Source organism: Polypterus senegalus, chromosome 5, assembly GCF_016835505.1.
Source record: "Polypterus senegalus isolate Bchr_013 chromosome 5, ASM1683550v1, whole genome shotgun sequence".
Taxonomy (NCBI): Eukaryota; Metazoa; Chordata; class Cladistia; order Polypteriformes; family Polypteridae; genus Polypterus; species Polypterus senegalus.
In genome coordinates this window covers 66,068,129-66,082,832 of record NC_053158.1, presented here as the reverse complement: position 1 = coordinate 66,082,832, position 14,704 = coordinate 66,068,129, and the positions used below count along the sequence as shown (strand labels likewise).

Sequence of the window (14,704 nt, the reverse complement as noted above, 5' to 3'; positions counted from 1 at the left end):
GCTGTTGACTGCAGAATGGCTGCGGGCGGAAGCTGCCCGGAAGACTCTTCCCGGCGTCCGCTCATAGGGTGGAGGGAGCGCCGAAGACCGGAAGTTTCTCCCAAAACAAGTACGGATTGACGGAGTGTGTTGTGTACCCGCCGATGAGTACAAGAAGGCGGGACCAACGAACGTCAATCCTGGAACGCTCGAAGACCCAAGGGAGCATGCGCAGGAGCTCCATGGCTCCCAGCCGGCGGGTGAGTACGAAAAAAATATGAATTCACCGCCGGCTGGCTTAAGTGACTTGTTGTTGGCTGTACAGGAGTTAGAGAAAGTCTTTCGTCCTGTACAGCCTCTTACATGTACTGCGGAACTTGACGGGTGTGATCAAGACGCTGGAGGAGACTGCGGACGCGCCCCTGAAAGCTGTACTGGGGTGGTTAACGCGGAGCGACGTGGGATTCACCAGCCATTCCGATGCTTCGGTACAGGTAAGTGACACCGGTACCGAACATGATTATGGAATCCCTAGCAAAAAGAACCCAGATGTAACAGAAGGGATCCAAGTAGCAGGGATTTCGACAGTAGATCAGGGGACGAGTACTGAGACCGCAGTAAAAGTGGAGACGGGGGGGCGGTGCCGGCTTGTATGTGTCGGCACCCAGACTGCCCCGCGCCAAGAAGCTGTGGCGCTTGTAACCCGGTCGAGAGGTGTGCAAACAGCACGGAGTCCCTCTTTAATTCATAAGGGGATCCAAGCTGTTGCAGCACTCCAGAGTAACGGGAGGCCCCGGAGAAAAATGGAGGGGTCTCCCGACAGGTGGAAAAGAGTGTACGAGAGCTCGCGGGTGGTAAGAGAGCTCTCTCCGAGGCCATGGAGAGCTGCCCCAAGCCAGGTTGAACAGATATGGGCACGGGCGTTCCCGTCCTGTTTTCAGGCCCGGAGAACACCAGAAAGGCAAGGGGTGCGCCGGTGTTACAGGTGTCATGGATTTGGGCATTTGTGGAGACGTTGTCCATATGCCCTGAGCAAAGATGCCACTAGGTGGCGTCGGGACGACGTCTCCGCACCTGTTTCTTGTTTTTCAGGTCCAGTCCGTGGCAGATGGTATGCCGGGACCCCGCCTTGGAAACCTTCTACCTCTCGCGGGACGGGCCGCTTTGCCGGATGGGCATCAACTGGTGAGGGGGCAGTGTCACAGATGTCCGGGGACACTGCCCGGCTGGGACGTCTGGATAGTTCCCGACTTGGACATTGTTACACCTCGGCCACGAGAGGGCAGCTGCCCGGGGCTATTTGGGGCCCACAGGGACGGAGCTGGGACGCTCTTTATAAGAGGACGTGGCCACTGCCAGGGGGCGCCCAGACAGTCAGAGAAGCCTAGATGGCAGCACTTCCGCCACACCAGGAAGTGCTGCCGGAAGTAATTCCGAGGACACCTGGAGGGCTTCCAGGTGCTTTTCTGACACTTCAGTGGATGAGCAAGAGTTGGGAGGAAGGAGGCGAAGCTTGTGAGGAGGAGGAGGAAGGAGGTCAAAGAGAAAGAGAGAAAGAAAGAGACAAAGAAGAAGAAGAGAAAGAGGAAGAAAGGAAGAGAGTTGGTGAGAGAAGGCATAGTGGTGCTCAAAATAAATATAAAGGAGTGTGTTTTGGACATCCTGGTGTCGGTCTGTCTGTTTTGGGGTACGTTTTCCTCAATGTATATATATCTATCTATCTATCTATCTATCTATCTATCTATCTATCTATCTATCTATCTATCTATCTATCTATACTGTATATGTATATATATATACTGTATATGTATATGTATATATATGTGTATATGTATATATATGTATGTGTGTGTGAACTCTGCCAGTTAACCGCTTACCATTTCAGGTTATGCACTTGACTTGAACTGCTTAAATTTCAGTAAAGTCTGAAAAAATGGGGATGTTCTAAAACTTTTGTCCGGTAGTGTATATACAAAGTATATAATGTATATAATATCTTGATGTAGGGTTTCTTCTTTTCTTTTTTAAATTAGTGTTAGCTTTACATCTTCTTTTAAAATACACAGTGCAGTTTAACATACCAAGGTCCTTATTTACGTATATAAGATTTGCAAAACATGTGTTTAAAAAAATTCTGCATATTTCTTTCCACTGTGACCACATTGTTTGCGATAATCACACTGCTTGTTAGTTACACTTTATACAATAGATCATCTATCAGTTGTAAACACTGTGAAATTTTAGAATTCTGTGTAATTTATTTATTAATTGAATGCCAACGTTTTCTTTTCTTCTCAGGCCATTGTTATGTTTATCTCTGGGGTTAGTGCCATCAGAATCCATCAAGAAATAAATGTTAAAAATGTATGTGGCTTGGCTTGTAACCTCATTTGAAATGGTTTGAATGTCCATTACATAACACTTTGGCTGTCCTTTACTTGATCTGTAGTCTCTGACTTGAACGAAAACTGAAGCTCAGTGACTTTAAGTGTGAAGCTGCAAATCATTCATTTGTGCTCTATTCATCAAATTCATTTTGTGTTAGCTGGAGTCTTATCTGGAAGCTGGCATCGACATTTATTCAGTGTACTGTTAGACATAATCACATATGCGGTACAGATACAATACACCATAACAGCCAACCTGAAAATGTTTGAATTACAGTCAAATATTTAGAATAACTCAAGGAAATGTAATTTACTTTGCCAAAATGTGTTAACTGAGAGAGTTAACATACTGATCAGAGCATTAATGCTTTCCGATTAAGAGAATATACACTATTTGATCAGGCCACAACAAAAATATGATTTATTTAGTTATTAAAATATAGATCCATTATAAGAGTCAGCTTTTTAACTAATTTTGGAAACAAGTATAAAAAATAGATGGATGGTCTAACTCTTCAGGACTTTTCAGGACCGTGTTCCCATAGAGGTAGATACAGGTTTTGTGACCACAAGATATTCTGATTTCTTCCTCAGGCTGTTAAAAACTAAAATTTACTGATGTAATTATTTTATAGATTTTTTTAATTAATAAATACATAAAGTGTTAATAATTGACATATACAATTTGTTATAAAAGATCAGGGTTAGTGTTCAGAGTAATTCATCTGTGGAGTTTGCATGTTGTCCCTGTGACTGCGGTTTCCTCCCACAGTCCAAAGACATACAGGTTAGGTGGATTGGCGACACTAACTTGGCCCTCATTTGTGTGTTGTGTGTGTGAGTGTGTACACCCTGCAATATCCTGTCCAGGGTATTATTTCTGCCTTGCACCCTGTACTTGTTGGGAAATACTTCAGTTTCCTCACAAACCTGCTCAGCATTAAGCGGGCTTAGAAAATGGTGTGGCATTTTGTTATAGCTTCTTTCATGATTAAATTCCCCTAACCTAACTGTTGCTAATTTCTGAGCATAAAATTTCAGCTTTTGTTTTCTTTCAAAGTCAGTCAGTCAGTCATTGTCCAACCCACTATATCCTAACACAGGGTAACGGGGTGTCTGCTGGAGCCATTCCCAGCCAGCACAGGGCGCAAGGCAGGAACAAATCTCAGGTAGGGCGCCAGTCCACCACAGGACACACACACAAACATACACACACACACTCACACACCAAGGACAATTTAGGATCACCAGTGGACCTAACCTGCATGTCTTTGGACTGTGGGAGGAAGCTGGAGCACCAGGAGGAAACCCACACAGACACAGGGAGAACATGCAAACTCCACGCAGGAAGGACCCGGGAAGCAAACCCAGGTCTCCTTACTGCGAGGCAGCAACGCTACCACTGCCCCACCATGCCACCCTTTCTTTAAAACTTTTCTTTCAAATTTCTAAATGAAATTTCTTTCACTTATTAAAGACTTTCTGATTTTCATTAATTTTGTAAACAGAAAAGAATGCTACATTTTTTAGGAATTGTCAAGTTTAGCTTCGCAGTAGTAACTGTTAGTGTGCCAAATACCATGAGACACGGCAGGTGTTCGAACTGTAATTTGAGCCTGGATGTGGTGGAAAGTGTCTAAAAGAAGGCTGACTCATTGTCAATGAAAAAAACAGAGTCTGAACTAAAAAAGCCATCAAAACCAATGCCAACAGTCAAAACACCAAGCAAGAATCAAACTCAAAATTTTTAAGAGCATCCAGTTGTCTGATAACACACTGCTGTCATGTTAAGTAGGTGGAGCACAATGACATAACAGTTCATGTAACTGGCAATAAGTAATGCTGCTTCATACAAAATGGCTGTGTTGGACTGTCACAGAACGGTGGTGGATGATACAAAAACAAAATGGTTTCATCAGAATAATGATTAATGCTTTATCAAGAAGAAACAAATGCACAGTTATTCCAAAAATAAAATAACTTGACTAGGGTAGGTCAAAAATGGAAACTCATCACAGTTATTATTATTTTTTGTTTTCCTTATATCTTCAGTAATTTTGTAAGCAGTCTTCTCTCATACGTTTCCCATTTGGGGTTCTGTCTGAGTTGCTACTATCAAAATCACAAAGACAATGTGAAACCACAACTTTATGTCACAAGCCTGTGTTTAAAGTTTAATTTGGCTGGTTGATTTTTTTTTTAAGAAAACAGAACTCAAAGAGTGAAAGGCAATGTTTGTCTGTTTTTCACCTCAAGTGTTCTTTAACCTCTTTTGTACATCCTCTGCATTAATGGTTGTCCCAGTAAATTTGAAAACAGTTTCACCTTACTCAGCGATTGTTAGTCTACTGAATGACAGTGAATAAAGTCCTGGTCCAGTGGTAGGTGATTTTGTTAAGTGGTGGGATGAATCTTTTCAATGTACACCTAAATGTTACAAAAACTAAGGAACTTATAACTCATTTCAGAAGAAACACCATTCACCTACAGAAAACAATCATCAAAAATGAAGAAGTGGAGATTGCCGATAGTTATAAATATCTAGGGACAATTATAGACTCAAAACTGGTTGTTAATGAAAACACGGAAACCATCTGCAAATAGGGAACACCAACGCCTCTACTGTTTAAACAAAAACAGAAAGAATCTAATTTTAAAATGGAGCAAAAAATATAACAAGGTGTCAACAGTCCAAACTCACAGAACTGTTCAATGAGCAGGTATTATAGAAAGCATGTACTTTGTCAGACAGGACTCACCAACTACATTCTCAATTTTAGTTGTGGCCATCATGTCATAGTTTCAAGGTTCCAAGGATAAAAAGTGACCAGTTCATATACTCTTTTATTCCAGCTTCTAGGAATCTCCTAAATAAGTTCATTTTTATCAATCATCCACATGTTTAATTCATGGGATGAATAGTTATCATCTGCATCATTCATCAGTCAAGTCTAAATGTTCGTTAAATTTTTATGTGTAACTGGGGCCAACCCCTCCCCACCTCCCGCCAGGGCTACATGCTGTTGTGAAGAGGAGGGCTGAACGCACCCCAAGGAGACTCGGCCACTTCTCCGAAACCCCTGTTAAACGGTTATATAATGGGAAACAAATAGTTTTTTTTTTAACCTCCTCTTTGCTCGATCAGCTGCTGGCTTGCTGCTACTGCTGCTGTGCCGCATGATCTGCATTTCTTGCGGCGCTTTGAACGTTTAAAAGCCTGTACAGCAGCTGTCCTTTTGTCTCACTGCCTTGTCTCTCTTCTCCCACAGACCTCCTCAATCTCTCTTCGCTGTTCTGTTATTTCACCGAGTAATATTTTATATTTGTTTGCGCTAATGCGATCTTTACTCTGATTTTTTTTAAGCCTTTTGAATTTTCCTACTTCCATTATCTCTAACCTGCTCTGCATGTGTATCACGGGACTTGCTTCCAAAGGTTGTAAATATCACGTGACTTGACCGTCTCGCGGGGCGTGAAAGTGTCTTTCTGTCTCTCTTCAAAAGATCACATCTCGCCTCAGGAAAAAAGTCTTGAATCATCTGAAGATTTTTTTTTATATAATAGAGAGATATGTTTGATCCAACGTTTCATCATAAATGCTCACTGCTGTCTTATATGTATCTGTGCTAAGTTTATATTTGATGGCTGTGTTTTTAATGTAATGTCGTGGATCTCTTTGTAAAACCTGCTGACAAGCCAGGTATTCTTCTTGGGACAATAAAATTGAATTGAATAGTGGAGTGCTCAGGGAAAATGCAGAAACAACATACACACTTAATTTAGAAATAACAGTCTATATCTTCAGTGAACTGTTTACTTATACTCTATTTCAAATGCAAGTGTTTTGTCATTGTATCCTGCAGTAATCTTATTTACATATTTTCTTTTATTTCAGTGACCTTGAGCAACAGTATATAAATTATTTTTTCAGGTAAGTTTTTATAAGAATGCATGCATGCTGTATCCACCATGCAGATCTCTAGATCAAATCAACATCTGGCAGAGTAAAACAAGCACTGCAACAATAATAGTTGGAGCAATAATCTTCCAAGGGATTGCTAGTACTACTGTTTTGGATATTTCTCTTCAAAATCAAGATACTGTTTTACCTCATCATTTTGATATGTTTTTAGGGAAAGTTTTAGCTTCCTTTCAGTTGTCACATTCAGCTTTGAACTCGCTGCTTTCAGGCAGTCAAAGTTTTATGTTGTGCCCTTATACAGATATCCCCAGTTAAAATACTTCAATTTGCAGAACTTGTTTTACTATCGTACATTGGATGTGTCTTGGTGTAGAACATAACAATAATTTTTCACAGCAAACTCAAAAAGGCCATCAACTTACCTTAGTTATCCTATTTATCAATATGGTTTTTGAATCTGAATAAAGATCATCAAGACAAATGCTCTTTAGCCACTGCTTCATCTTTTTGCTGATGGAGAAGAAGGGATAGCTTTGGGCTCTTGAGAGTGAAACATTAACTTTTTACTATATATATATATATTGTCACATACTTGCAGTAGGAGGCCATGGATTGATTCGATAGCACCTGGGAAACCACTCACGCCAGGGAATGGTGGGGTATTAACTTTCTCCCTCTGCTTCCTCATAGAAAGAAAGACCTTCCTGCACCATAGGCCTGGATTGACCGCAGTGCGATACTTCCGCCCTTCCTCCGCCATCTTGCCCTGGCGTCATCCTTCCCATCCTCCCTTGCGGTCCTTCCCGCATCCTCCACTTCCGGCTCCTCCCCAATAAAATGGCCGCGACGCCAGGAGTCGGCGCGCGCATATGAACTGTTTGTTTATAATTTTGACCTGTTTTTGTTGTGATTTACAATATACGGGGCGGAAAACCCCAACCCTTGCTACTGTCTCCTCGGTCCTTTACAAGTGGCGAGTCGGCAGGATAGAGATCCCGGAATGACGGAGGGACAGGACCTCAACACGTGCTGCAGGGAATGAACGACCAGCTCCAGGCGCTGCAGCAGCGCAAGCCGCCACCACCGGGAGCTGGAGGCCACGAGGCCAGGTTAGTGGAAGCCCAGCGGGCGAGACCAGACCCGCCAGGCAGCCGCCTCATCCTATGGTCCGATGGGCCCTTCGAGGACGTCGATGCCTACCTGGGCATGTTTGAGAGGGCGGCCACCGGAGCGAGTGGCAGCGGTCAGTGGCGCCCATCTTGGCGCCATACCTGAAGGACCAGCGCTGCGGCCTATTATGACCTCCCTGAGGAGGAGGCGCTAATTACGACCTCCTCAAGCCCGAAATACTGGCCCGCTTCACGGCATTAGCCGGGCCAGCAGGCGGCGAATGGCGGAACTGGGTCTTTGACCCGAAAAGCCCTTCGCGCCCAGGCGTTGAGTTCTGGGGCAAGATGGGCGCTGGCTACGGCCAGAGAGCCCGACGGGCGGAAAGTGGTCGGCGGGTGGCCTGTGAAGGCCTGGTCAATGCGATGCCCAGTTCCCTCGCCCAGCAGGTCCGGGACACGCCTATCAGAACATGTCGGGCCTCCTCGGCGTCCTGGAGCGTCAGTTGGCGGTCCTCCGACTTGGGGGTCAGAAAAGCCTGCTCGCGGGAACCGGCAGGGACGGGCGGCCACCCCGAAGCCCTCGACGCTGCAGAAGCGCCAGCCAGAGCCAGAGAGAGGCGGGTCCGCCCGCTGTTTCAAGTGTGGCGAGACCGGCCACCTGCTGCCAAACTGCCCCATCACATCGCCCGGAGCCTATGGACTGCAGCTGGACATCATCGGAGAGGTATTGTACCCGCCGCATCCCTTGGCGAGTCGAACACGGGAGTGGTGTTGCTAAATGGGCACGCCGTGGTGGCTTTGTTTGATTCCGCAGCAACATTACCATTGTTGCTCGCCGTTTGTCTTACCGCAACAGTGGTTAAAACAGCATTTGTTGGTCACCTGTGTGCATGGGGGACTAGGTCATATCGTTCCGCTCACTGCTATGTCACCTGGAAGGGGAACCAATCAAATGGCGGTCGCTGTGTTACCTGACCCCCTTCCCAGTGATTCTGGGACAAGACTGGTCTAAAAGAATCAGCGGTAAGCCATTCGCGCTCCCGGGCCTCGTTGGATCTTGTTATGAGGGGAAAAGGCACCCCTCCGCGCCTCCACGCCGTGCACAAGGGCAGGCCCTATGGGCTGGTGTCTCGGGGACCTTTCGTGGCTACGGACCTTGACCCGAAGATTCCGCGGAGAAGGGACTAGCCAGGAACTCTTCCCGGGCCCAGGCCCCAAGACCCTCTCGGCGCCTGGACCATCAATTTCGGTCCACGCCGCCTCCTTTAAGAGGGAGCAGTGGAATGATGACTCCCTGCGCTTTGCCGAATGCGATCGTTCTGCCTAACAGCTCAACAGCGGGCGGATCCACACCGCGGGAACCCTTCTTTGTCCTTGAGAATGATCTGTTGTACCGGTGGCTACCCATGAGGCGAGGTGCGGAAGTTGTTGCTAATTCAGCGTACCTTCCGGCGGGAGATATGCGAGTTGGCACATGCTCACCTCCTAAGCCCACCTCGGGGCGAAAAACACTGGAGAGGATTAAGCTCCGCTTTTACTGGCCTGGGATCAATGAGGAGGTCCGCGGTTCTGTCAATCCTGTCGAGTGCCAGACCCGCCAGATTCCTAGGAGGGACCGTGCTCCTCTAGTCCCTATTCCCCTCGTGGACATCCCCTTTGAAAGGATAGGGGTCGATTTGGTGGGACCCTGGAGCCCTCAACCCGTGGCCACAAGTATATCCTAGTCATGGTGGACTATGCCACCCGGTACCCAGAGGCGGTTCCCCTGCGCCCGCTAATACTAAAAGCATCGCACGGGAACTGGTTAATTTGTTTTCCACGCGTGGGCATACCCAAGGAGGTCCTCACGGACCAGGGTACGCCCTTCACTTCGGATACGTTCAAGGAGGTAGCCAAATTACTGCAGATAAAGCACCTGAAAGCGTCAGTCTATCACCCGCAAACTGGCGGGTTGGTGAGCGATTTAATCAGGCGCTTAAGCAGATGCTCCAAGGTAGTCAGCGGACGGCAGGAACTGGGACCAGCTCCTCCCGCCGTGCTTTTGCCTACGGGAGGTACCCCAGGCCTCTACAGGCTTCTCCCCTTTGAATTACTATACGGGCGACAACCCGGGGAATCCTCGACATCCTAAAGAAGGCTGGGAGGCGAGGCTCTTCCCTCCTCTAACATTTTGGAGAGCGTGCGCAACTGCGCGACCGACTCACAAAGATCAGGCCCCTCCTAAAAGAGCACGTGACTGCGTGCGCAAGCAGCGCAGGCCGGTGTTACAACCGCAACTCCGTCCTCAGGGAGTTCCGCCGGGGACGAGTTATGGTGCTCGCCCCGACCTCCCACTCGAAGCTGCTCGCTCACTGGCAAGGGCCTTACGAGGTTAAGGAGAGAAAGGACTCGTCGACTATTTGGTGAAACAGCCCAATCGCCAATCGAAAGTGAGAGGATCTATCATGTCAACCTGTTAAAGCCCTGGAGATAGAGAGGAGCTCCCAGCTCCATAGGTCACTCTCCCTTTTCGCAAGCACAACTGCCCTTAACCTCGGCGAAGAGCTGACCCCAAGCAGCGGCAGGAGTTAGCCCAAACACTCCGAGCCATCCCGAGGTAGTGGCGAGTCACCCGGCGGACCGCTGATTGAGCCGATATAGTCACGGAGCCCGGGTAATCGTCCGGGAGAGGCCCTACCGACTCCGGAGGCAAAGCGCGCAGAGGTCGAACTGGAGGTGAAGCGTATGTTGGACATGGACATAATTGAAGAGAGCCATAGTCCCTGGTCCAGCCCTATTGTCCTCGTCTCCAAGCCAGGCGGCTCCTGGAGGTTCTGTAATGACTTTAGGCGTCTGAATCAGATCTCCAAGTTCGATGCCTACCCCATGCCCGCATTGGCGACCTCCTTGGCGGCTGGAGTGCGGCTCGATATCTGACTACCCTTGACATGACAAAAGGGTATTGGCAAATTCCTTTAACGGCATCCGCAAAGGAGAAAACGGCCTTTAGCACCCCTAGCGGGCACTGGCAGTACAAGGTCCTCCCATTTGGGCTGCACGGGCCCGGCGACCTTCCAGCGTCTGGTAGATAGAGTGCTGAAGCCCCACCAGTCCTATAGCGCCGCCTACCTGGATGGCGTTGTCATCTATTCCGGCACCTGGGAGGAGCATCTACTGCAGGTCGCAGCTGTCCTCCGAACACTGGCTAAAGCCGGCCTCCGCATAAACCCCGGAAGTGTTTTTGGATTAAAGGAGGCCAAATATTTAGGCTACCTCGTGGGACAAGGACAGGTGCGGCCACAGAGCTCAAAGTTAAAGACATCTTAGAATGGCCCGTCCGAGTACCAAGAAACAGGTGCAGGCTTTCTTGGGGCTTGCGGTTACTACCGCCGGTTTGTTCCCGTTTCTCGAAGAGCAGCACCCTTGACTGACCTGACAAAAGGCGCCCCTATACGTGGTGTGGACCGACAAAGCAGAACAGCGTTCAGTGACCTAAAGAAGGCCCTAACGTCGGCACCTGTGTTACGGACGCCCGATTTTGGGCTCCGTTTATTCTCCAGACCGGCGCCGGACACAGGCCTGGGTGCCGTGCTGAGCCAAAGCGTCGATGGTGTCGAGCACCCTGTGATGTACCTTAGCGGAAACTGATGGACCGGGAGCCCGTGCGCTGCAGTGGAGAGGGAGGCCTTGGCCATTAAGTGGGCAGTGACCCACCTCCGTACTACCTGCTGGGTCGCGAATTCGCTCTGGTGACTGATCACGCTGCACTTCAGTGGATGTCCCTACACAAAGAGTGAATCCGCGGGTCACCAGGTGGTTCCTGGACTTACAGCCGTATAAGTTCACTGTCACTTATCGGCGGGCACCCTTCAGGCCAATGCCGATGCCTCTCTCGTATTCACGACCTCTCGGTTAGGTCCGCCCGACCTGGCGGTCCTGGGCTAAGGGGGATCGTGTCACGCACGTGAGTAGGAGGCAGCGGATTGATTCGATAGCACCTGGGAAACCACTCGCCGCCAGGGAATGGTGGGGTATTAACTTTCTCCCTCTGCTTCCTCATAGAAAGAAAGACCTTCCTGCACCATAGGCCTGGATTGACCGCAGTGCGATACTTCCGCCCTTCCTCCGCCATCTTGCCCTGGCGTCATCCTTCCCATCCTCCCTTGCGGTCCTTCCCGCATTCCTCCACTTCCGGCTCCTCCCCAATAAAATGGCGACGCCAGGAGTCGCGCGCATATGAACTGTTTGTTTATAATTTTGACCTGTTTTTGTTGTGATTACAATATACGGGGCGGAAAACCCCAACCCTTGCTACTGTCTCCTCGGTCCTTTACAATATATATATATATACAGTATATATATATATACATATATATATATATACAGTATATATACTGTGCAGCTTGCAAGTTTGTGAGCAGCTTTTGTAGTTGTTATACATTGTTTACTTGAAATCTTTGTTTAATGAAAACTAGAGAGAGGACCAATACATTTATATAGTAATGTAAACAAAAATTGATAAGCATGACATTTCTCAGCAGTTGCATATACGGACTTTTACAAAAATGAAGCACATAATTGGTGTGTAATAAATTAAAGAAGTGATACATGGATGATAATATGGCATAAGCACTCCATTCTGCTTTTTTAAAGAAAATAGCATGCTGTGCTTTTCATATCTAATTTTCTATTAGGAGGATACAATTTTCACTGTATGTTTGTGTTTTTAATGAAATACAAGTTTTCAATAAAAGTGTCAAGTTTGTCACCAGGATTGTGTAAATATTATATTGCTTTGCTAACACCAATAACCTTTTTTGTGTTTCTTGCAGTATGATTTTGTTAGCTTTTGCTGCGCATCCAACAGGTAATATTAATATCATGTTAAGGTCTTTGAAGCTTGAAAATTGCCTGTGCCTCAAAATGATTTAAATCTCTAGGCTGATTTCTTCTTGTTTTCTTGAAATGTTTTTTTAATATATATCAAATGAATGCATTAAAACATAAACTCATTTTATTTAAAAAATGTTTTTATTTGTAAAGAAAATGTGAACTCATTTTATTTTCTTTCAAGATTCACAGCATGTTTTTCTTACTCGTAGGACTTTTCTTTCAGAAAGTATGGTTAAAAGCATATTGCCTTTAAGTATTTTCCTCTTCATAAGAATAAAAACCTGATCACTGCTATTCCTTGTGACATATCTGCTTGCTGTAGTCCTGGAAAAATGACAGTGGTCTACTTTATTATAAGACAACCTTTTCTTAACTGTAAAATACAGCCTAAAATAAAATTCTGTATTTAATCCTCATTTATTGGAAAACTGTAAAAATCATCCTAGCCAAAACTGGATTCAACACATATTTAGGGAATCTGTAATTTTGGGCAGACAATGCTGCTTTGTATATCATTTTTGAATGAAAACCAGAAGAAAGGAGAACCAATATTGGATGGATTGGAATTTAGATGAACTGTATACTGGGTGAATTGCCTGGATCATTCTTTTTGTTTTCCTGCTTTGTTTAAACATGTCTGCACTCTGGTTTACATGTAGACACAGGCAAAGCTATATTGAACAGTTCAAGACTTGTATATGACATATTGTGATTAGCTCTTGTCCTTAATTAAAGAAAGAAACCTATCCTCTAATAAGACAAGTCTGATAAAACCTTTGAGTCAGTAATCAGGCAGGAAAAAATGTGTCCATCTGCGTCATTTATTACTCTTCAACTAATGCCTGAACATTGAGCATTCTTTCACAGCATGATCAGAGTGGTCACAGAAACAAAGGATAGAAGTTCATTTTATAAACTATTGAATTTACATACACTGTCAATGAATACATACATTTCAAACCCTGATTGGTTAAAAGGCATGGGGTGTTTAGCATAGAGCACAACCAGCCTAAATAAAAGTCTTTTTTCATTATATCGTTGTTCTTCAGTATCTCTTAATTTAGATATTACCCTTGAAATCAGTGTATATGACGACTGTTAAGTTTTATTGTTTACAGGAGATTGGTAGATCTCTTAATTATACATTTGGTGTATTACATCAACTTGCTCCTGGTACATTCTTATCTTTGTTGTTCACTTGACCTTTATCTAGTTTCCTGATATGTCTGAACAGGTTTCTGACATTTATTAACTCTTTTATACTTCTAAGATAGATGCTGTATTTTAATATAGAAAGCATATCAAAACACTTTATCCTAAATAACTATGTGACTCCTATGTCTAGCTTTTTCTTCCACACCTTCTTAGGGTGAAGTTCTGCTTTTTAAAAAAACAATGATGACAATATGTTTAATATTAAAATACATTTTTAAAAATACACTAAACCAAAGGTACATACAAGTTCAAAAAGTTGTTAGATTTATAGTGAAAAAAACACACAGAAAACAAAACAATAGAAAAGCAAAAAACAGAAAAGAAGGCATAAAATCTCACTTTAGGGCCATACTAAATCTTCTAAATCTAAAAACTTAATAGAGAAAAATATCAGTAGAGTCCAAAATCATCTGGAAAAAATCTTTCCTGTATTACAAAAAAAAAAAAAAAAATCAGTAAATTTTAAAAAGCTTAAAAAATCATTGTAAATGAGAAGGTGATATCAAATGAATATTAGTTTGATATCAACTAAGTCGATACAAAGTAGTAAATGAAATTCAGTTCAATTCAGTTTATTTTTCTATAGTGGTCTTCACCAAGTGCAGGCTCAGAGTGCTGTAACAAGTTTACAAGTAAAATGTAATTACAACTTTACAACAACAATTTATTTCTTGTATAGCCCAAAATCACAAAAGGAGTACCTCAATGGGCTTTGGCAGGCCCTGTTTTTGACAGCCCCACAGCCCTGACTCCCTAAGAAGATAAGAAAAAACACCCCAAAAAAACATGTATGGAAAAAAATGGAAGAAATCTTGGAAAGGGCAATTCAGAGAGAGACCCTCTTCCAGGTACGTTGGGCATGCAATGGGTGTCAAAAAATGGGGTAAATACAATACATAAGACAGCACACAAGTTATCCTCTTCACAGAGCTAGATGGCCAGTCAAAACTAAGATGGTGTTGTGGCATAACAGTAAATATTTTCCATCTTTTCAAATCTCCCTAAAATGAAAAAGTAATGTTATATTTGGAATCCTTAAGATTCAAACCTCAAAATACTTTTCCTGCATAAATCAAGGGAATCACCAAAAAATGATCAAAAAACTTTGATCATAATGCAGTCTTTATGACATTTCAATGGAGTAAGTACTGTCGGTTTATAAATATCACTGGAAGGAAGGAGGTTTCATTGTCTATTTACAGGGTATTGAAGAAAATAAA

The 14,704-nt window shown here is 44.6% G+C and overlaps 1 protein-coding gene across 2 annotated transcripts in view; it reads left to right on the top strand.

The window, feature by feature from the left end:
• The window catches only part of LOC120530326 (transmembrane protein 241), a 108,050-nt gene that overhangs the window by 37,957 nt on the left and 55,389 nt on the right, over positions 1-14,704 (top strand). For both annotated transcript variants that reach the window (XM_039754734.1, XM_039754732.1), the window contains exons 10-11: positions 6,262-6,297; positions 12,209-12,243. In XM_039754734.1, the coding sequence (XP_039610668.1) occupies positions 6,262-6,297; positions 12,209-12,243 (71 nt within the window). The remainder of the gene's footprint in view (positions 1-6,261; positions 6,298-12,208; positions 12,244-14,704) is intronic.